This window comes from Rhineura floridana, chromosome 1, assembly GCF_030035675.1.
Source record: "Rhineura floridana isolate rRhiFlo1 chromosome 1, rRhiFlo1.hap2, whole genome shotgun sequence".
In the NCBI taxonomy this organism is placed as follows: Eukaryota; Metazoa; Chordata; class Lepidosauria; order Squamata; family Rhineuridae; genus Rhineura; species Rhineura floridana.
Genome location: NC_084480.1, coordinates 319,700,752 through 319,723,519, shown reverse-complemented (window position 1 = coordinate 319,723,519; position 22,768 = coordinate 319,700,752). Strand labels below are relative to the sequence as shown.

The 22,768-nt window shown below is 46.3% G+C and overlaps 1 protein-coding gene across 1 annotated transcript in view; it reads right to left on the bottom strand.

The window, feature by feature from the left end:
- ZC3H3 (zinc finger CCCH-type containing 3) overlaps window positions 1-22,768 on the bottom strand; it is a 339,858-nt gene that overhangs the window by 40,260 nt on the left and 276,830 nt on the right. Inside the window, exon 10 of the mRNA XM_061607107.1 lies at window positions 7,188-7,372. Within this exon, the coding sequence (XP_061463091.1) occupies window positions 7,188-7,372 (185 nt within the window). The remainder of the gene's footprint in view (window positions 1-7,187; window positions 7,373-22,768) is intronic.

The following is a 22,768-nucleotide window of genomic DNA, read 5'->3' as shown; positions in this document are numbered from 1 at the left end:
TCTCAGATATAAATTACTGTAATAGAAAAAAAATAAAATAATGTGGGCCTTTGATCCATTGTTGATAACACACAATAATTGCTCATGAAGAAGATTTTGGTTGATTTATCACCTGTTGTTGAACCAATTAATCAATTAAATGTCAATCAAATTTCCTTTTACAAAACTTTCATATAGATCCCTTCTGAGAAGCAAAAACAAGTGTGCATTCCCTAACCATTTAACAAGCAGAAGCTACCATTCCTCATGAGGAGAAAAGGCATAGATTAATAACTTATTTTGTCACCTTTTGCAGCTACAAAGTAGAACCAAAAGCAACTGAAAAATTAGTGTATGCACCCTTAGCTCCATTGATTACCCATAGATCAACTGACTAATCCAGCCTTTCCCAACCTTTGGGTCCGAAATGTCGCTGGACTTCAATTCCCATCATTCCTAGCCACTGGCCATGCTGGCTGGGACTGATGGGAGCTTTAGTTGATTAATCTACTGATTAACCAAATGAAAGCTTGCAGCTCTGGTTTTTAAACTGTTTTTCTTAAGGCATTGGCTCAAAATTGTTGACAACAGCATTCTTTCAGCTGAAGCACTTTCTACTGCTTAGCACAGATTGTTCAGTAGCTATGAGAAAAAGGTTCTGAGGCTGGCTTTTAGGGTCTGGGGCAGAGACCTACTCTGCTGAGCTCTGGCCAAGGGGGAGAATCACAGGAAGGTGAGCAAGCCACCTGGTAAGACTGGATCATGACAGGTTCTGTGCTCTGTGTAAGTCTGAATGGGCGAAGTCTATTTCCGTGGCCTGAGCAATGAAGCAGCCACTTATTAATTTTTCCTGCCAATGGAGTAGTTCTGCTCAGGCTGCAGGAGCCCAGGCCAACAACAGGCCAAATGAGCAAGGATGGGAAAAGATCCCAGGCACCCGGCTGCAAAGGTGGCTAACAGCATGCCTGCAATTCTGAACAGAAACATCAAACACTTTGATCTCTACCCTCTAGAACAGGTGGCCTGCTGCCGCCCAGGAGATAGGAAAGGGCGAGCCCTGAAGATGAAAGAAAGCACTTTTCTCAGTGATTCTCTGAGAGACAAAAAAGTTGGTATATTACAGTGAGGAGGAAAGCCTGGCTGGGAGTCCAGAGCCTGTGAGTTCAAATCCCTGGTTGTGTCTCCTGGGTGTCAAGGGCCAACTAAAGATCACCCCACAGGAAGTGGCTCAGGGGTGACGTGCCCTGCCACCTGTGCAGCCGTGGGCAAGCTGCAGAGTCCCAAGAAGCCCAGTTGCCCCCCAGCTGGCAGTTGCGGACAAGGAAGGGCTGGCAAGTGCAGCTGTGGCAAGCTGAGCAGGCCCTAGCCAGCTGGGGAGGACTAGCCTCAGAGGGAGGCAACGGGAAACCCCCTCTGAATATTGCTTACCATGAAATCCCTATTCAGAGGGTAGGCATAAGTTGGGATCGACTTGAAGGCAGTCCATTTCCATTTCATCTAAGAGACAAATCCTCCAGTTCATTTCCTACTGCATCTCAATTTCAGCTCCAGCCACAGACTACCCACAAATGCAAACCAAACATCTAGGGTGATTCTGAAATCCCATGAGAAGGGAAGGGTCAGCTCATGAGTTGTGAGTAGAGGGTGGTGTTGGCATTAGGCCGTACTGCCTAAGGATAATTTCATCAGGTCTGGAAAGTTACAAGCATGTGTTTTGAGAAGCAGACTTATCTGCCATGTCTGGCCTGAGAGAGCAGACTTGAAGGTCATACAGGTTGTCATAGTAACGGGAGATAACAGCTGGGAAAGTTGTAACAGAGTCTATGTGAGTTGTTGCTCTTCTGAATTATGCCTCTGAGCTGAGAGGCTGTCTTTTGTGTTCATCTATGGAGAGAGATGTACCAGAAGGGGGGTGAGAAGAATCTCTACATGTATTCACTCTTAAGCCTCTGGCCTTAATGTCTTTCAATAAAGACTCTTACGTGATTTAAATGCTCTGAAGAAGTCTTCTTGCTCAACTTAACTCCAACGTAATGTATGCTGTTTCACACAACAACGCAAACAAGCCAACAGGTGGGCGGATCTGTCAGTTTCCGTTTCTCATTTTTACAATCTTAAATTCAGTTCTCCCCATTTCCACAGCAGTTTGTGATTTTTTTTTTTTATAAAAGTCCTCATGAAAATTCATCAGCATTTTGGTGTGAATTTCTCATAATGTACACATTCTTACAAAGCAATTTCCCCAAATATAATACATTTTTGCATGTTATCTTCAGTAATATATATGCATATTCATGCATGCTTTACTGTAGTACATGCATTTCTGCACACATTACATGGCTGAAGAACTGCAGTGGAAAATGTGGAGAAGGGCAACTTTTGAAGGGTGGCTGTGGTTTGGTTCGCACTTTGTTTCAGAAAGTGCCAATCAGTTAGGTTTGCCTTTGAATGGGAACTGAGTTGAATTTCTCCCCCACCCCTAGCTGTGAGTGGATGGAGGAATCAGGATGTACTGCTAAGCTGAAGTTGGTTGTGCCGCTCTGGCCGAAGTGGAGTTAAAAATGCCTCCAGCTCCCGGGGTCATTCCCCAGAGTTAAGGGTGAGCAGCTGGGAAGGAGGGAGCCTGCGGCCTTATGACAATGAAATGATCAATACGTCCCTAAGGGCACCTGGGACAACAACCTCTGCAAGGCCCTCTCGTTTTATGCTGATGCCTGCTGAAGCGTTCAGTTCTCCAGGGTAACCGTAAAGGTGCTCCTACAGATCCTGGCTTGCCCTTCCTTCTGCATCCACCAATGCATGAGGGCCTCAGTGTACCAGGCTGATGCCTTGTTCTCCTTGTCCTGTTGCACAGACTCTACAAGGAGGGGTGGGGGTTACCTACACAGTGGCAGCTAGAGAGGAAAATGGGCAAAGTGCTTTTCAGAGAGAGGAGAGCAGTGTCCTGCACGCTAGATTTCAGAAATAAATAAATTGGGGAAACAGGAGGTGAAATACCCCCCCTGTGAACCTGCCCCTCTAAAACAGGAGCAAATGTTGCTCCATGGAACAACTTCATGCAAGCAAATAAAATTACTGGCTTGGGCCATCTATTACTGTCTACTCTGATTGGCAGCAGGTCTCCAAGATTTCTGACAGGAGTCTCTCCCAACCCAGCCTGGAGATGCCGGGGATTGAACCTGGGATCTTCTGCATGCAAAGCAGATGCTCTACCACTAAGCTACATCCCTTTCCCCAGGAAAGGTCAAGCTACCCCCTACGCATTGGATATACATGCCACAATTCCATGCAAATGTCAAGAGTGGGCTCTTGGTGACAGAATTCAGCTTCTAAATTGACTTTAGATTTTTATACATTTATAGCCCTTTTGGTTCTTGACAGCACTGACTGGTGAATTCTCAGAATTTGGGGGGTTGCTCAACAAGACTTTCATGAATCAGGGGGTAGCGCTTCCAGTGCCTTGAAGAGTGCCTTACCCAACGCCCACCAGAAGCGTGAAGGTAGGTGAGTTATGCAAAACAGTAAACATTATCCCCTCCACCAAAAGCTATTAAGGAAAGCGCTGTAGATCAGTGATAGGTCATCTGCTTTGCATGCAGAAGGCACAGGTTCAATCCCCAGTATCTCCACGCAGGGCTGGGAGTGACCCCCTCACATCTGAAATCCTGGAGAGCTGCCAGTCAGTGTCGACAATACATATCATATGGAAAGCGGGACTGGACCAAGATGAAGGAAGTGTGAAAACTGGAGGGAGAAATAATTTAAGATATGCAGACGATACCACACTACTAGCAGAAACCAGTAATGATTTGAAATGAATGCTGATGAAACTTAAGGAGGAAAGCACAAAAGCAGGACTACAGCTGAACATCAAAAAGACTAAAGTAATGACAACAGAAGATTTATGTAACTTTACAGTTGACAATGAGGACATTGAACTTGTCAAGGATTATCAACACCTTGGCACAGTCATTAACCAATGCATTAACCAATGCATGGCATTGAGAAAGTGGATAGAGAAAAGTTCTTCTCCCTCTCTCATAATACTAGAACTCGTGGACATTCAAAGAAGCTGAATGTTGGAAGATTCAGGACAGACAAAAGGAAGTACTTCTTTACTCAGCGCATAGTTAAACTATGGAATTTGCTCCCACAAGATGCAGTAATGGCCACCAGCTTGGATGGCTTTAAAAGAAGATTAGACAAATTCATGGAGGACAGGGCTATCAGTGGCTACTAGCCATGATGGCTGTGCTCTGCCACCCTAGTCAGAGGCAGCATGCTTCTGAAAACCAGTTGCTAGAAGCCTCAGGAGGGGAGAGTGTTCTTGCACTCAGGTCCTGCTTGCGGGCTTCCTCCAGGCACCTGGTTGGCCACTGTGAGAACAGGATGCTGGACTAGATGGGCCACAGGCCTGATCCAGCAGGCTCTTCTTATGTTCTTATGTTCTTAACCAAAATGGAGACAATAGTCAAGAAATCATAAGAAGGCTAGGGCTGGGGAGGGCAGCTGTGAGAGAACTAGAAAAGGTCCTCAAGCAAAGATTTTCCAAAGAGGAAAAGGTTATAAAGTTGCAGGAAGCCAGATTTCGACTAAACATTAGGAAAAACCTCCTAATTAGAGACATACGACAGTGGAACCAATCACCTAGAGAGGTAGTGGGCTCTCCGACACTGGAGGCAGTCAAGAGGCAGCTGGAGAGCCATCTGTCGGGAATGCTTTCATTTGGATACCTGCATTGAGCAGGGGGTTGGACTGGATGGCCTTATAGGCCCCTTCCAACTGTACTATTCTATGATTCTATATATCACTGAACACTAAAGTCAGGATCATTCAGACCATGGTATTCCCGATCTCTATGTATGGATGTGAAAGTTGGACAGTGAAAAAAGCGGATAAGAGAAAAATCCACTCATTTGAAATGTGGGGTTTGAGGAGAGCTTTGCGGACACCATGGACTGTGAAAAAGATAAATTAGAACAAATTAAACCAGAACTATCACTAGAAGCTAAAATGATGAAACTGAGGTTATCGTACTTTGGACACATAATGAGAAGACATGACTCACTAGAAAAGACAATAATGCTGGGAAAAACAGAAGGGAGTAGAAAAAGAGGAAGGCCAAACAAGAGATGGATTGATTCCATAAAGGAAGCCACAGACCTGAACTTATGAAATCTGAACAGGGTGGTTCACGAGAGATGCTCTTGTGGGTCACTGATTCAGAGGGTCGCCATAAGTCGTAACCGACTTGGAGGCACATAAGAACCACCTTGGTGGAGAAAACAGGGCTGCTTGTTCCAGCCCAGGCCAGCCCAACCTTACTCCTAGGATCTTCCTGTACATCCTACAAAGCTCCCTCTAGCCTGTGTGCCAACGTGCAAAGTGCTGCCAGACTCTCTGTCCCTCATCCCTATCTGCAGATCGCCTGCCTCACTGCAGGGCTCTGTGCTCTTCTGGCCAAGTCCCAGAGGCCCAGGCACAAGAGGGACGTGACTAAAAGGCCTTCCCTAGTCTTTGGCAAGACTCGTCCGCTCTTCTCTTCTGAGGCTGAAAAGATTTATGGAGCGCCTTCCAGACGCAGGCTCTTAACTGCCCCAGGCTCCAGTGTCCAAGTGTTCAGCTAAGAAGCAATGCAGCCCCCACCCCATCCATGATGGTAACAGCTTAGCAGCTTGTAGGCTCTCGCTCCCTCATTCCAAGCTTCGGTCGAAGAAGCAGACATAGGAAAAGGTTAGCGGGAGTTTAGCCAGATTGTCAGCCTTGGCCCTGACCTAGGCTTGTCGCACCATCCTCAGTGACCGCTGCAGTCTTTCAGATTTCACCCTGTGAGAGGTGAATTGCTGCGCTGAAGCCCTGGGATCAGCAGAGGGAATGGAGGGCATCCCACTGTCACTGGGGACAGGAAGTGGATGTGCTCAGGTTGGGGAAAGACGGGGGGGTGTTTAATACTCAGTGATGTGGCCAACCTGTTCCTGGACCATACCACATTAGATTGAGCTCAAGCTCACAGGACATATTCTTCCATACAAGTGGAATCAAAATAAATCCCTTATAGAAAACCAACACGTCAGGGAAGAGGCACTGTAGAATTCTTTTCTTTGATGTGTTACGTTTCCATGTACAGGGATTTATTTTTACTTTTTTCAAAAAAAAAATGGAGGAACATCTTGTCATGTGTGCCCCATGGCGGGCAGGTCTAGAAGCAAAAGTGGGCAGAGCAACAAATGCACATTCTGCCTGGATGCAGGAGGGTTGTTTCTGCACATGCACCCTTGCACACACCCCTCTGGCCTCCATCCAGGGAAAAGCAAGAGGCACGATCAGAGTCCCCTGGTGCATCCCAGCCAGGGAAAAACACTGAGGGGTATGATTTGGAGGGAGTGGGTATAGCCTGAGGAGAGTGCCAAGGGCCACATTTGGCCCCTCGGACTGAGGTTCCCTCACCTTTCCTTAGGGAATCTCTTATTTATGCACTTGTACCCAAAACAGAGTGATGAGACAGCAGGGTAATTTCAAAACATCGACACATCCGCCCTTTCCACTGCTCACCATGTGACTCCTGATGTGTAGATTACACAGGGGTTGCAGCCAACTACATCACACTCAGAGTAGACCTACTGACATCAGTGGCCTCACGTTAGTCACGAAAAGCTCAACTCCACTGATTTCAATGGGTCTGCTCCGAGCATCTCTTAGTCGGATCCTGCACGTGATCTCTACTGACCTCACCGCTGCATCTGAACTATTGACCGGAGAGAGCAGATGTGTGAAGAGGCGCAGGATGGTCTGTGGGCATGGAAAGAATGTGTTGCCTGGAGAGCTCCGAAGGCACATCCATCCTCCTTCCTGTGTGTCCTTACACAGGCCTGCATCACACTCAGAATTTGTTACACTTCTAAAGAAGAGGAATGCGTACTGCATGCTGGAGGCCTGTGGACGCTTGCCTTACAACAGCAGAACTCTCTGAGGAAGGGGCTCGGAGAGGCGCAACATCCCCATGCATACGAAATGTAGACACATACAGGTAACCCCCTCCTCACATCCAAGGAGACACGGCCCCTTGCATGCTATGAGGTGAGCAAAAGAGCCGGGAAAGGAGGTGGTAAAGAGGAACAGGCCTGGCACCCTGGCTGCCTCTTCAAGAAAATGCAGGGTTCTCGCTAGGTGGGAAGAGGGCAGTCCCTCAGGCCATTGGGCCTTCTTACCTCGAAGTCTGATCTGCAGGGCGCCCCAACTTTGGCGCTGAGTACACAGGTTGGACGGAGTCAGTGGCATTGGGTTGTCTGGCTAGACGCTTCCTCTGTGGGTGCAGCAGTTTGCACTGGGAGCCTTTGGGGCAGACTCCGTGCTTGGAGAAGTCCAGGCACACCAGCGTGTGCTTCTTCTTGCACTGAAAAGAAAGCCAAGAGTACCCTCTATGAATTGGCGTATTATTATCTGATTTTTTAAAACACCCTTCATCAATGAAGATCTCAGGGCAGGTTACACATCTGTCCAGTCAAAACAGCAAAATACACAATAAAACATTAAACTATAAACTAAAAATCAACGTAAAAGTCCTGCTATTAAACAATCCAAACCATTAAACGAAACTGCAGCAGGCATCCTAACAGAAAACCAAATAACATCACTCTGGTTTAAAGGCTTGATTAAAGTGGTGTGTTTTCACAACTTGTCTGAAACTCAGTAAGGAGGGAGCCTAGTGGCACTAGGGTGAGACAGTTCCACAGATGGGATACCACAACTGCGTCGCCGCCCCAGAGCCATATTGTGCAGGCTGACCAAGCAGCAAGCAGCCCCTTGCTCTCCAGGATGCCTTCCTCTGGGGGCTCTCCAAAGTACGAGGTCCAGGCACTTTGGGGCATGCTCAGCTGTCTGGTTGGCTGGGTATAAGCCAATAGAGAGTAAAGCTATTACCCATTTAAAGAACTCTTTTAGACTGAGAATCTGTGTTAGGAGGCTTACTAACCACCGCAAAGTCTTCAGGATGGGACAGGCTTTAAATCAAGTTAATTATCTAAATTAGAGTAAAATCTTAACAGCGCTTTCAACAAATCTGGAGTGGCGCAGGAAATGAAGGTGGCAAACATGCAAAGAGTACCTGGAGAGGAGACACAATCAAGGCAGTTTTAGAATGAGCAGTAAAATATTAGTCGTCACTCAGTGGTGCACTTTCAGAAGTACCCACAGAATAAGAAAGGCTTAAAAACTATGGCATGCCGTGAAAAATGTTGATACCTACAGAAATAGTAAAATTAAAGGAGGGGAGACAACGATACAACCAATTTGGACTGTTTAGGGTTTCCCTTCACTAGTCATACAAAGCAACAGTTTAATTTAATTAATTTAATTTAATTTAAAATGTTAGATTAACACTTAATTTAATTCAGTATGTTTTCACCGTAGAAACAGCAAGAAAAGATGTGATGTAATAATGATAGTGTTATAGATTACAGGGTAGTTGTACTGTATATGATAATTTTTGGTAGGTATTGTATGCTTCATTTTAAAAATAATTATTTAAAAAGTGGGGGGGAGGGGAGGGAGGGAGAGAGAAAGAATGTGCCAAACTCAGTCTGGATCTACTCCATCCACATATTCAATGTCATCATCAATGCAGTTTTTTTAATGAATTTATTTTGTTAAGTCACCTAACAGAAGGTAATCTCCAGGCAACTTGCAATCAGTTTGAAAAACATACAAATTGTTGAAAACAGCAATAATCAAAATTTAACAGCAAATCAATACTACTACTACAACTACTACTACTACTACTACTACCATAATAATTACAACAAGCATTTTAAGTAGAGACCTTATCCCAGTAGAGACCTTATCTGTATTGGAATTGCTTTTTAATATGTTTTTCAAGCTTTTTTTTAAAAAAAGGTTTTTTTAAAGCTTTTTTAAAAAAATGTTTTTAAAGATGCTTTGTTTTAATATATTTTAAAGTCTGTTTTTATGATGTTTTAAAGTGTTTTTAGTGCTTTTGTTCGCCGCCCTGGGCTGCTACTGGAAGGAAGGGCGGGATATAAAAAAATAAAATAAAAAATATCCTGCCCTTCTTCCCTAATGAGCCTGGGGCAGCAAACACAGAAATGATTCAAAAAATATAATTCTAATGCATATGCAGCGTGGGAAAGTTCTCTACTTAAAAGGCTTGTTGGAGGAGGAAGGTCTTCAATATGTCCCAAAAAAGTATCTGCAGGAGGCCTTCACCTGCAGAGCAGAGCGATCGACTGAGTATAGAAAGGGTGAGATGATATTTCAGGTATATCAGCCTCCACAGACAACAAATAAGCAAAAAACTTTTCAACAACCCAAAGGGACCCCAGCAATAAAGCCTTGACACAGCCGGATTATATTCCATCCAATCCCTGGGAGAAGAGGAAAGTAATAAATTGTGCCAAAAAAGATGCTGATGTCAGTGCCAGGCGGGTCTCGCTATGGAGAGCCACTCCCTTCTTGTCGCCCTCCATGCCTCTTTCAGAAGGGACACCGGATCTTAGGGTCCAAGTATATTGATTTCATAAGAGTCTTGCTGGATTAGGCCAGTGGGCCATCTAGTCCAGCATCCTGTTCTCACAGTGACCAGCCAGATGCCCCAGTGGGAAGCCCTCATGCAGGACCTAAATGCAAAGAGCACTCTCCCCCTCCGAGGTTTCCAGCAACTGGTATTCAGAAGCAGACTGCCTTCGAGCACAGCCATCACGGCTGGGAGCCACTTATCCTCCATGCATTTGTCTAACCCTCTTTCAAAGCCATCTGAGTTGGTGGCCATCACTGCCTCTTGTGGGAGCAAATTAGAAAGTTTAACTATTTGCTGTGTGAAGAAGCCCTTCCTTTTGTCTGTCCTGAATCTTCCAGCATTCAGCTTTATTGGATGTCCATGAGTTCTAGTGTTATGAGAGGGGGCAAACAAAATCTCTATCCACTTTCTCCATGCCATGCATAATTTTATACACTTCTATCACGTCTGCTCTTACTCGCCTTTTGTCTAAACTAAAAAGCCTAACTTTCCTCACAGGGAGTTGCTCCATCCCTTTGATCGTTCTGGTAGCCCTTTTCTGAACCTTTTCCAACTCTGCCATATCCTTTATGAAGCAAGGAGACCAGAACTGTACACAGTATTCGAAGTGCGGCTGCACCGAAGGTTTATATAGTGGCATTATAATACTGGCAGTTCCATTTTCAATCCCTTTCCTAATGGTCCCTAGCATGTTGTTGTTGTTATGTGCCTTCAAGTCAACTACGACTTATGGCGACCCTATGAATCAGTGACCTCCAAGAGCATCTGTTATGAACCGCCCTGTTCAGTTCTTGTAAGTTCAGGTTTGTGGCTTCCTTGATGGAATCAATCCATCTCTTGTTTGGCCTTCCTCTTTTTCTACTCCCTTCTTTTTTCCCCAGCATGATTGTCTTTTCTAGTGAATCATGACTTCTCATTATGTGTCCAAAGTATGATAACCTCAGTTTCATCATTTTAGCTTCTAGTGAGAGTTCTGGTTTCCCTAGCATGGAATTTGCCTTTTTCACAGCTACCGCACACTGAGTGGACATCGTCATCGAGCTATCCACTATGACCCTAAGGTCTCATTCCTGGTCAGTTACCGCCAGTTTAAACCCCATGAGGATATATGTGAAATTAAGATTTTTTGCCCTGACATGCATAATTTTACACTTGTTTACAGTGAAGTGCATTTGCCATTTTTCCACCCATTCACTCACTTTGGAGAGGTCCTTTTGGAGCTCTTCGCAATCCCTTTTTGTTTGAACAACCCTGAACAATTTAGTATCATCAGCCATCTTGGCCACCCCACTGCTCACCCCTAACTCTAGGTCGTTTATGAACAAGTTTAAAAGCACAAGTCCCAATACCAGTCTCCAGGGACTCCACTTGGGAAAACTGTCCATTTATTCTTACTCTCTGCTTTCTGTTTCCTAGCCAGTTCCTGATCCACAAGTGGGCCTCTTCTCTTGTGCCACAAGGAAGAACTGAATGACAAACAAAGCACTCTCGGGAAGGAATTTATATATTATCTGCCTGTCTCCTCTCTGTTACCTGCCTCTCTTCTCCCTGAGTTTACCATTATATCCACCCATTGGCTGACCTCCTATGAGGTCACAGCATGGTATGTTTACAAAACATTCTGAAGGGCCCTGCCCTGCCCTGATGCAATTAGACTTAGAATCACTGGCATGCTTTTCTATGAAATTTAACACTAGAGTGGTTCATAGATCAGCTTACAGATAACATGGGTCGCTATGACTTCACAAATTAGTAGGCATGGCTACTCAAGCAAAGATGTTGCCACAGTAACCTGGCACGCCCCCCCTGGGACCACTTACATAGGGGCAGGGCGGGCTCACTACTTGCATGGGAACTGTCTCTTGGAGCGGGATTGGGCAAGCAGTGGACACATCTCTGGTGACAGGGGAGGAGACCCATTGGCCAGTTCTTCTCCAGCCCCCTCCTCCAGGCTCACTGCCTGTTCCTCCCTCTTTGGAGGCAGAGCTGGGGGTGGCTTGGGAGAGCTGACAGATTCAGGAGGCGCAGTAAGAGCGGGTTCATCGGCCGCCCCCGTCTCTTCAATAACCAGTGATGGCTTTTAGGTGGGGCTGTCACTGGCCAGACTACTGAACTCTTCTCCAGTTTCAGTCTCCTCCCTTGGCAGCCAACAAGGGTCCTCCCCAGCATGCCAGTCCTCCTCCTCCTCCACCTGCCCTCTTTGCCAGAAGTTCCTCTACAGGACCCCATGACACTGTCAGCAAATAGAATTCAAGAGTTCAAGGTGCAGGTTTTGGTGTACAAAGCCCTATACAGGTTGGGACCAGGATCCCCGAAAGACTGTCTTACCCCTTATATACCCAGTCGATCACTGCGCTCTGCAGGTGAGGGCCTGCAGAGACCATCTTATCAGGAGGTTCGCACAACACAGTGTCCTGCCCGAACTCAGAGAACCCAGACTCACACACGGCTATGGTTTTTTCACTTTATTGTAGTAAGAGACAGTTTCAATTCAGTGAGCTTCATGAATCTATCTACCGCTTATTCAGAACTTAACATCTCTCTAAGTCTAGCTAGGCATAATTTCGTGACTTAGCAACTACTCCCCCCCCCCAGCTTAAGTAAGGCTGGGGGGCGGCTCTCTGCTTGCATGTGCCAACTGTCACTGTTGGGGGCACGTGTGCAGAGACGAAGACTATGCCTCAACTGTGTCCGTTGAATCTCCCACCACATTCGTCTCCAGGCGCGAGGCGAAGGTCGAGCCTCCATCACCATCCTGTCTTCCCCTCTGAGGGAGTGGGGCTGCCTGTTTGCGAGGCAGGCGGGCGCAGGGAGAGGGAAGGGTCAGGCTGGGAAACAACCGGCTGGTCAGGTTGACTATCCACAGGGGCATCTGGAGCTGCTGGGGTTGAGCTGCCAAAGTCCAGAGCTGAGGCGCCCTCTGAGTCCCACTCCCTGCTCGGCCCCTCACCAGCTCAAACATCCCACTCTAAGTTGTCCTCCTTCACTTCATTCTCGTCCATCCACCCTCCTCCAGCAGGGCTCACAACACATAGGAAGTGGACCTTTAGTGTTGTGGCACCAACCCTTTGAAATTCCCTCCCCTTGAATATTAGACAGGCGCCAACCCTGTTTCGGCACCTATTGAAGACCTTCCTCTTTCAACAAGCCTTTTAAGTAGCGACCTTATCCCAGTCTGTGTCTCTGCTGGAATTGCTTTTTAAGATATATTTAAAGCTTTTTAAAAAAGATGTTTATTTTTTAAATGTTTTAAGATATTTGTAGTGTTTTGTCCTTTGTAATTAATTAATAATAATCCAAGAAAGAAATGAGTGTGCAGTTTCTGATCGAGAAAGTAGCGAAGGAAGGAGTTGTGTGTAGTTAAAACTGGCCAAGACGTTTAATGGAAAGAGGGCCCAGCGGGAGGGCTGCTGAGGAACAGGTGGCCCACCAGGGTAATGGGCTGAATGGGGACCTGAGAGGAGAATCCTCACATTTAGCATTCTGTGTGAACTAAGTCACTGTCTCCTTAACCTCTTTCTCTACCAAGTTGTGGTAAAAAAGATGTCCGGTATGCTTTAAGTTGGATTCCTGCACTGATCAGGGGGTTGGACTCAATGGCCTTACAGGCCCCTTCCAACTCTACGATTCTATGATTCTATAAGGTCCTGATTGGGGACCTGAGGGAAGGATGGGTGTGTGGAGAAGACAGAGGGTGTACGGAAGGAGGAGACAAAGAGAAAGAGAGGCAGGGGAAATCCCTAAGACAAGATCTATGGATAATAAGGACCTGTGAGATTAGGATGGTCAGAGTTACGGGGGTTCATGGAGACAGTGGACAGGAAGGTTGGGGTGGGCTGGTGCTGAGTTTCAAATACTGATTTGAAGGGAGCACATGAATTCAGCCACTGGGATCTGTGTACCGTCTGCGTCCATAATGTCTCATTAACTGGACAGCCATCCAGTAAAGCATTTGTGTAGACTGTGTATGTAATCTATGACAACAAGCTCTCTCTCTTCCTTCTTATTTTTAGGGTTGTGTTTCAGTCCCTGACCTGAAGTGACTGAACTGCTCCCACCCGAAATAGCTGCAGCCAGAACCTCTCTTAACAGCTTCCAAGAAGACTTGTCAAGAGGGTGTCAATGGCCCGTCGGTCGTCATCATCATCATCATCATCATCGTGCAGAGACAAATGCCTTGACATTTGTCTGGGCTTGCCCCCAACCCACCCTGCCCTAGTGGATTTGTCTGCAGTCTGCTCAAGTCTCTGAAGTGGAAGAAGTCAGGATTACAGGCCTCAGATCTGGAAGCTTTGTCTGAGTGAGTCTGCTGGAGCAAACAGACCACCAAAGAGTCTAGCGGCATCAGTACTTCAACAAGTCTAGTATGTTGATTGTGGTGTGTTGGATCTTTTGCAGCCAGGATGAAAGATGCACAAAGTGTGGGATTTGTGGACTCTTGTCATAGGGAGCATCTTGTCTGCTGCATGTTCTTGCTCAGGGGCCAAAGGTTGTTTACAGCTTTTACAGGGCAATCAGTTTGCATGGCATTTTAGAGTAGCAAGCAAGAAGACAGGTCCCTGCCTCAAGGAGCTTACAGTCTTCACATGTGATCTATTGTCATCTATTATTATTATTATTATTATTTAATTTGTATCCTGCCCTTCCTCCCAGCAGGAGCCCAGGGTGGCAAACAAAGCGCTAAAAACACTGTAAAACATCATAAAAACAGATCTTAAAATACATTAAAACAAAACAGCGTTAAAAACATTTGGGGGGAAAAACAACTTTAAAAAAGAGTTAAAAACATTAAAAAACATATTAAGCAATTCCAACACAGATGCAGACTGGGATAGGTCTCAACTTAAAAGGCTTATTGGAAGAGGATAGTCTCCAAAAGGTGCCGAAAAGATAGCACAGATGGCACCTGCCTAATATTCAAAGGGAGGGAATTCCACAGGGTAGGTGCCGCCACACTAAAGGTCTGTTGCCATTGACCCTCCCCACCCCACCCCAAAAACGTTGAATTCTGGAATATGAATCAATTAGGCATACCCTGTAGATCTCTTCCATGAACTGCCCCCTTTACTTTCTGTCTAATCTGAATTATAAGCCTGCAGGCAAGATATTGTAAGGGTTTTGAATTGATATGCAGCATCTGGAACATCTTAGTGCTTATGAGTGATGAGGATTATTCTAACAGTAGGAGAAAGGGCAGGTGGGACGCCGCTGAACAATTAGGAGGGCTGGTTAGTATGCAAACTCTCTTTGTGAGCAGCGCTAGCTTTGCCCAAAACCCCATTCCTGTGCAGCGTGCTCTATGGGGTCACCACGTTCAACACCATCTTGGGCAGAGCTGAAATTCTGAAACAAGGGGGTTTGAATTCCGCAACCCAACTTGGGAAGATCTACGCAATCTGGCTCCTTCTACTCACCCGGAAGGGCAAGGGGCCATGCAGAACATGAATGCCACCTCCCATCCACCACCCCACACAGCATGTTCCCCTGCTCTGGCTTCGGAGACTCCTCCGGTCACTCCCAATGTGCTTAGCAGCTGATCTCTGGAGCCACATGCACCAGAATTCACACATCACCACCTGAATTCAGCACACCGGATTCAGCGCCAGGTATTAAACATGCAGCCCTATCTGATCTGGGGACTGATCCCTGCATTATGCCACACATTTATGCCAGGTGACTGCCCCAAGGTCACAAAGTGGGGATCTGAATCCCAGTCTCCCAGGTCCTGGTCTAACCACTAGACCACACCAGCTCTCCAGCCTTTTAATGCACCCTTATGGAAGGTGAGGAGAGCCAGTGTGGCGTAGCGGTTACAGTGTTGGACTACGACCTGGGAAACCAGGGTTCGAATCCTCACACAGCCATGAAGCTCACTGGGTGACCTTGGGCCAGTCACTGCCTCTCAGCCTCAGAGGAAGGCCATGGTAAACCCCCTCTGAATACTGCTCACCATGAAAACCACCATAAGTTGGAATCAACCTGAAGGTAGTCCATTTTATGGAACGTGAAAAGGAGATTGTAATCCACATTAATTATTACAACAAATACAGGTCTCAGGGTGGGAAATTATTCTAGATGGATTAAAATGGACCACGAGGTCAAAATGAGAGAGAATCATAGAATCATAGAGTTGGAAGGGGCCTTGTAGGCCATCGAGTCCAACCCCCTGCTCACAGCAAGAAATCCACAGCTAGAGCATCTCCCGCAGATAGCTGTCCAGCCTCTGCTTGAAGACATCCAGCGAAGGGGATCCCACCACCTCCCTAGGCAGTCGGTTCCATTGCCGAACTGCCCTTACTGTCAAGAAGTTCCTTCTAATGTCCAATCTGAATCTACGCTCCTGCAACTTAAAACCATTAGACCTAGTCCTACCCTCTGGGGCAGCAGAGAACAAATCTGTACCCTCCTCTATGTGACAGCCCTTCAGGTACTTAAAGAGTGTAATCATGTCGCCCCTCAGCCTTCTCTTCACCAGACTGAACATGCCAAGTTCCTTCAACCTTTCCTCATAAGACTTGTTCTCCATACCGGCAATCATCCTCGTCGCCCTCTTCTGAACCCGCTCCAACTTGTCTATATCTTTCTTAAAGTGAGGCGCCCAGAACGGAACGCAGTATTCCAGATGAGGCCTGACTAATGCAGAATATAGTGGGACTATTACTTCCCTCGACCTGGAAACTATAGCTCTGTTTATGCAGCCCAAAACCGTGTTTGCCTTTTTTGCCGCAGCATCACACTGCTGGGTCATGTTCAACTTGCGATCCACTACAATTCCAAGGTCCTTCTCACACGCACTACTGCTAAGCCGGGTATTTCCCATCCTGTACGCGTGCATTTTGTTTTTGTGGCCTAAATGCAGAATCCTGCATTTGTCTTTATTGAATGTCATTTTATTAATTTCAGCCCAATTTCCTAGTCTATCCAGGTCCCTTTGGATTTTATTCCTGTTTTCATTGTGTTAGCTATCCCTCCCAGTTTCGTATCATCCGCAAACTTCATAAGGCTTCCCTCCACCCCATCATCTAAGTCATTGATAAAAATGTGGAAGAGTATTGGCCCCAGGACAGAACCCTGTGGCACTCCACTCGAAACCTCCTTCCAGTCCGAAGCAGAGCCACCGACGACCACTCTTTGAGTATGGTTTTCCAACCAGTTGTGAATCCACCTGACAGTATTTCCATGTAGTCCGCATTTAACGAGTTTGCTAATCAAATGGTCGTGGGGGACTTTGTCAAACGCTTTGCTGAAATCTAGATAGATGACATCTACAGCATTTCCACCATCTACTAGGCTAGTGACCTGATCAAAAAAAGAGATGAGATTAGTTTGACAGGATTTTTTCTTGACAAACCCATGCTGGCTCCTACTAATCACAGCATTGTCACCTAGGTAGTTGCCAATGGACTCTTTTATTATCCGTTCTAATATCTTTCTCGGTATTGAAGTCAGACTGACCGGTCTGTAATTCCCCGGATCTTCTTTTTTACCCTTTTTAAAGAGCAGGACGACGTTTGCCCATCTCCAATCCTCCGGCAACTCTCCCGTTCTCCAGGATTTCTCAAAGATGATGGCAAGAGGTTCCGAGAGTACATCAGCAAGTTCCTTCAATACTCTGGGATGCAGTTCATCAGGCCCTGGAGATTTGAACTCATTTAGGTTAACTAGGTATTTCCTGACTATCTCCTTATCAATCTCGAACTGCAATCCCGACCCCTTACTCAGATTGCTACCGATGGAAGGTTGCACACTGTTCCCTTTTTGGGAGAAAACGGAGGCAAAATAGGCTTTGAGCAGTTCTGCCTTTTCCTTGTTATCTGTCAACATTTTGCCATCCTCATTGAGCAGCAGTCCCACCGTTTCCTTGGTCTTTCTCTTGCTTCGAACATATCTGAAAAACCCCTTTTTGTTGTTCCTCGCTTCCCTCGCCAGCCTCAGCTCATTCTGGGTTTTAGCTTTCCTTACGCTATTCCTGCAAGCCCGAGCCGCTCGTCGGTACTCTTCCTTGGTGATGCGTCCTTCCTTCCATTCTTTATACATGCTCTTTTTTACTTTTACCTCCTCCACCAGTCTTCCGTGTAGCCACATTGGCTTTTTCCGATGTCTTCCGTTTTTCTTCCTCTTTGGAATTGTTTGCGATTGCGCTTTTTGTAATACCTTCTTCATGAACTCCCACGCTTCTTGCGCTCCTTTTTTCTTTAGTCTATCTAGCCACGGGATCCTACCCATCCTTTCCCTGAGCTTGCTAAAATCGGCTTTCCTGAAATCCAAGGTCCATGTTTGACTATATTCTTCTTTGGCTTTCCCCAGAATCCCGAATTCCAGCGTTACGTGGTCACTTTCCCCCAAGGTACCAACCGCTTTAATTCCCGTGACCAATTCGTCCCTGTTAGTTAAGATCAGGTCCAGGATTGCCGATCCCCTTGTTCCTTCTTCTACTTTTTGAAAGAGGAAATTATCAGCAAGGCCCATCAGGAATTTGTTGGAGGTTTTGTGCTTCGCAGAGTTTGTCTCCCAGCAGATATCCGGGTAGTTGAAGTCCACCATCACTACTACTTCTTGCCTCCTTGAGATTTCAGAGATTTGTTTGAGGAAGGCCTCATCTACCACCTCTTCTTGGCCAGGGGGTCTGTAGTAGACACCTACTACCATGTCGGTTTTATTTGTTTCTCCATTTATTTTTACCCAAATGGTCTCTATCGGACCACTTTGTTTGGTCTCTTGGATTTCCATAGAGGTGTATCTGTCTTTGACGTATAACGCTACTCCCCCTCCTTTTCTGTTGCTTTTATTCTTTCTGTAGAGTTTATATCCTTGAATGGTTATATTCCAATCATGGGAGTCATCGCACCAAGTCTCTGTTATCCCTATGAAGTCATATTTGCCTTGATGCACTAAGACTTCAAGCTTCTCTTGCTTGTTTCCCAAGCTCCGCGCGTTGGTATATAGACACCAGAAGTCTCTTTTGTCCTGATTGGATTCCTCCGTTAATATACCGTGAGCTTTGCCGTGCATCCCTTTCCCTCTCCCAGTGTCTCCTGTACCCTTCAAATCCTTGCGTTTACAACCCGCTGTAATGAATGAATGAAAGGGGGTGCAGTTGTGGCACTCCCAACATCAGTCAGGTGCTTTATTAGCACAGAAGAGTGGTCTTCTGAAGAGTGGTCTTTCCATCAACAGGAGCCCTAGAGCCATGGACCATAGAGCCTCTACCCTTTTCAGTCATCCCCCCAAAGCCTGAGCCAAGGCCAAGTTCTGACTTAAGAACATAAGAACATAAGAAGAGCCTGCTGGATCAGGCCAGTGGCCCATCTAGTCCAGCATCCTGTTCTCACAGTGGCCAACCAGGTGCCTGGAGGAAGCCCGCAAGCAGGACCCGAGTGCAAGAAAACTCTCCCCTCCTGAGGCTTCCGGCAACTGGTTTTCAGAAGCATGCTGCCTCTGACTAGGGTGGCAGAGCACAGCCATCATGGCTAGTAGCCATTGATAGCCCTGTCCTCCATGAATTTGTCTAATCTTCTTTTAAAGCCGTCCAAGCTGGTGGCCATTACTGCATCTTGTGGGAGCAAATTCCATAGTTTAACTATGCGCTGAGTAAAGAAGTACTTCCTTTTGTCTGTCCTGAATCTTCCAACATTCAGCTTCTTTGAATGTCCACGAGTTCTAGTATTATGAGAGAGGGAGAAGAACTTTTCTCTATCCACTTTCTCAATGCCATGCATAATTTTATACACTTCTATCATGTCTCCTCTGACCCGCCTTTTCCCTAAACTAAAAAGCCCCAAATGCTGCAACCTTTCCTCGTAAGGGAGTCGCTCCATCCCCTTGATCATTCTGGTTGCCCTTTCTGAACCTTTCCCAACTCTATAATATCCTTTTTGAGATGAGGCGACCAGAACTGTACACAGTATTCCAAATGCGGCTGCACCATAGATTTATACAATGGCATTATGATATCGGCTGTTTTATTTTCAATACCTTTCCTAATTATCGCTAGCATGGAATTTGCCTTTTTCACAGCTGCCGCACACTGGGTCGACATTTTCATCGTGCTGTCCACTACAACCCCGAGGTCTCTCTCCTGGTCGGTCACCGCCAGTTCAGACCCCATGAGCGTATATGTGAAATTCAGATTTTTTGCTCCAATATGCATAATTTTACACTTGTTTATATTGAATTGCATTTGCCATTTTTCTGCCCACTCACTCAGTTTGGAGAGGTCTTTTTGGAGCTTTTTCGCAATCCCTTTTTGTTTTAACAACCCTGAACAATTTAGTGTCATCAGCAAACTTGGCCACTTCACTGCTCACTCCTAATTCTAGGTCATTAATGAACAAGTTGAAAAGTACAGGTCCCAATACCGATCCTTGAGGGACTCCACTTTCTACAGCCCTCCATTGGGAGAACTGTCCGTTTATTCCTATTCTCTGCTTTCTGCTTCTTAACCAATTTCTTATCCACAAGAGGACCTCTCCTCTTATTCCATGACTGCTAAGCTTCCTCAGAAGCCTTTGGTGAGGTACCTTGTCAAACGCTTTTTGAAAGTCTAAGTACACTATGTCCACTGGATCACCTCTATCTATATGCTTGTTGACACTCTCAAAGAATTCTAATAGGTTACTGAGACAGGACTTTCCCTTGCAGAAGCCATGCTGGCTCTGCTTCAGCAAGGCTTGTTCTTCTATGTGCTTAGTTAATCTAGCTTTAATAATACTTTCTACCAGTTTTCCAGGGACAGAAGTTAAGCTAACTGGCCTGTCATTTCCGGGATCCCCTCTGGATCCCTTTTTGAAGATTGGCATTACATTTGCCACTTTCCAGTCCTCAGGCACGGAGGAGGACCCGAGGGACAAGTTACATATTTTAGTTAGCAGATCAGCAATTTCACATTTGAGTTCTTTGAGAACTCTCGGGTGGATGCCATCCGGGCCCGGTGATTTGTCAGTTTTTATATTGTCCATTAAGCCTAGAACTTCCTCTCTCGTTACCACTATTTGTCTCAGTTCCTCAGAATCCCTTCCTGCAAATGTTAGTTCAGGTTCAGGGATCTGCCCTATATCTTCCACTGTGAAGACAGATGCAAAGAATTCATTTAGCTTCTCTGCAATCTCCTTATCGTTCTTTAGTACACCTTTGACTCCCTTATCATCCAAGGGTCCAATTGTCTCCCTAGATGGTCTCCTGCTTTGAATGTATTTATAGAATTTTTTGTTGTTGGTTTTTATGTTCTTAGCAATGTGCTCCTCAAATTCTTTTTTAGCATCCCTTATTGTCTTCTTGCATTTCTTTTGCCAGAGTTTGTGTTCTTTTTTATTTTTTGTTCTTTCTTATTTATCTTTTACTGGATGGTTTAATTTAGCCAATGTCCTTGAAGGGGGGGGCAGACTTTGGGCACTTCCAGACTGTTGGGTGAGATTTAATCACATACCAGCAAATTCAGGATGCACAATTGTAACTGATTGAGAGGTCTTCTGCAACAAGTCCACTTCCCCGAGAGATCACTTTTTGCAACGAGCAAAGTGACAGGAGAATGCACTGGGAAGTGTCAGATAACTCTTGTCTGTGATCTAACCATGTCTAACCTCTCCACAAACAAATCAGAATGAACACTCATTATTTATTATTTATTTATTGCATTTATACCTCGCCTTTCTTTCACCATGGAACCCAAGGCGGCATACATGTGGTTCTCAGGCGGTCTCCCATCCAGACACTGACCAGATCCAGACCTGCTTAGCTTCAGCAAGGTGGTGGCCTCATGTGCCTTCAGACCATAGCCTGCGACATGCTCATGAAGCAGCCAATGCAGTCTAATCCCCCTGCAAACAAATCAGAATGAAAGCTCAACAAACAGATTGCCTGGAAGTGCCCTGCTGTTTGTGAGAGGGAAGGGTTTCGAGTTTCAGCAGCCCTGAGGCACCTCTTGAAGTCCAGAAGAGAGGATTTTGTGGGGTGGGGGGTGAGAGCAGGAGAGACTGAAACAGGAGGAGGGATAAGACAGCATGAGCTCAAAGGACCTGCCCACAGATACTAAGAAGCCGCAGCAGGCAAACATAAGAATGGGCAACTCAAGAAGGTTGGCAGAAATAGCCACATCCCAAGGCCAGTGGTTGGCCACTGTACCAGTCACAGATGTGGCTCCAGTAGCCTGGATGCTGCCCCTCCTGTTAACTATAGAGAGATTCTCTCCTGTTTGCCTGTTTTTGAAAAATGGGGGTGGAGGTGGCAGAGAACTTTCCAGGCTGGAGTGTTTTATCTCAGGATCAAGCACCTGCTGCTCCAGCTTGTGTGGGGAAACAGACTGTGTGATCTAATCCTGCCCCCCTTCTTTCCCATAGAACAAAAGACTGCAACAACCTTCGTGACCTGAAACCGGTACAGAAGCACCTCAGAGAAAAGCTAATCTTCGTGCCTCTTTATTGTCATCAGGGCGATGGACAGGAACATGCCAGGGAGACTCTGAAAGACCCTGCAGGGAGGTTGAGAGCCAGGCAATGTATGGTACCCACTAGTGTTGTTTTTCCTTGGGAAGGTGTTTGAGGGGTACAATGCAGGTTTGATGGTTCATCTTTCAGACCAAACAGAAGCACACACACTAACTACCATAAGTCTGGCAATGACTGAGGACCACATCACATCTCCCAAGCTTCTCCAAGCAGCCCTGAAAGCCACGGCGACTTCCCCTCCTCTCCCACAGCCATGGGCTCTCTGGGCTCCAAGGTTTGTCCTAGTCAGAGCAGACCCACTGAAATTAAAGACCCTAAGGTAGTCATATCCTTTACCATCAATGGGTCTACTCTGAGTAGGACTTGCATGGGATGCAACCTTTTCTGTCCTACCCCTGCCCAGTTCCAGCCACTGAGCTTCCTGCCTACGTTGCGCTCGCGCAAGCACAGGAATACCTCTCGTTCTCCCTGCCGCCTGCATCAGGTAACACCATGCAAAGGCTGGACCTGTGCCTGCAGGCAGCAATGGGTGGGATGAGGGCTAAAAATTAGCCAAGGGTTGAATCCCAACAAGATGGAGGCATTTTGGCTAGGTGGTTCCCAGGTCTGGAAATTAGGCAGGGATGGTTTTCGATGGGGTTAGGTAGGTCTGGGAATTAGGTAGACAGCGTCTTCCAGTTGCTGAAAGCCGCAGAAGGGGAGAGTGCTCTTGCACTCAGGTCCTGCTTGCGGGCATCCTGTGAGCATCAGGTTGGCCACTGTGAGAACAGGAGGCTGGACTAGAGGGGGGCCCTTTGGCCTGATGCAGCAGGCT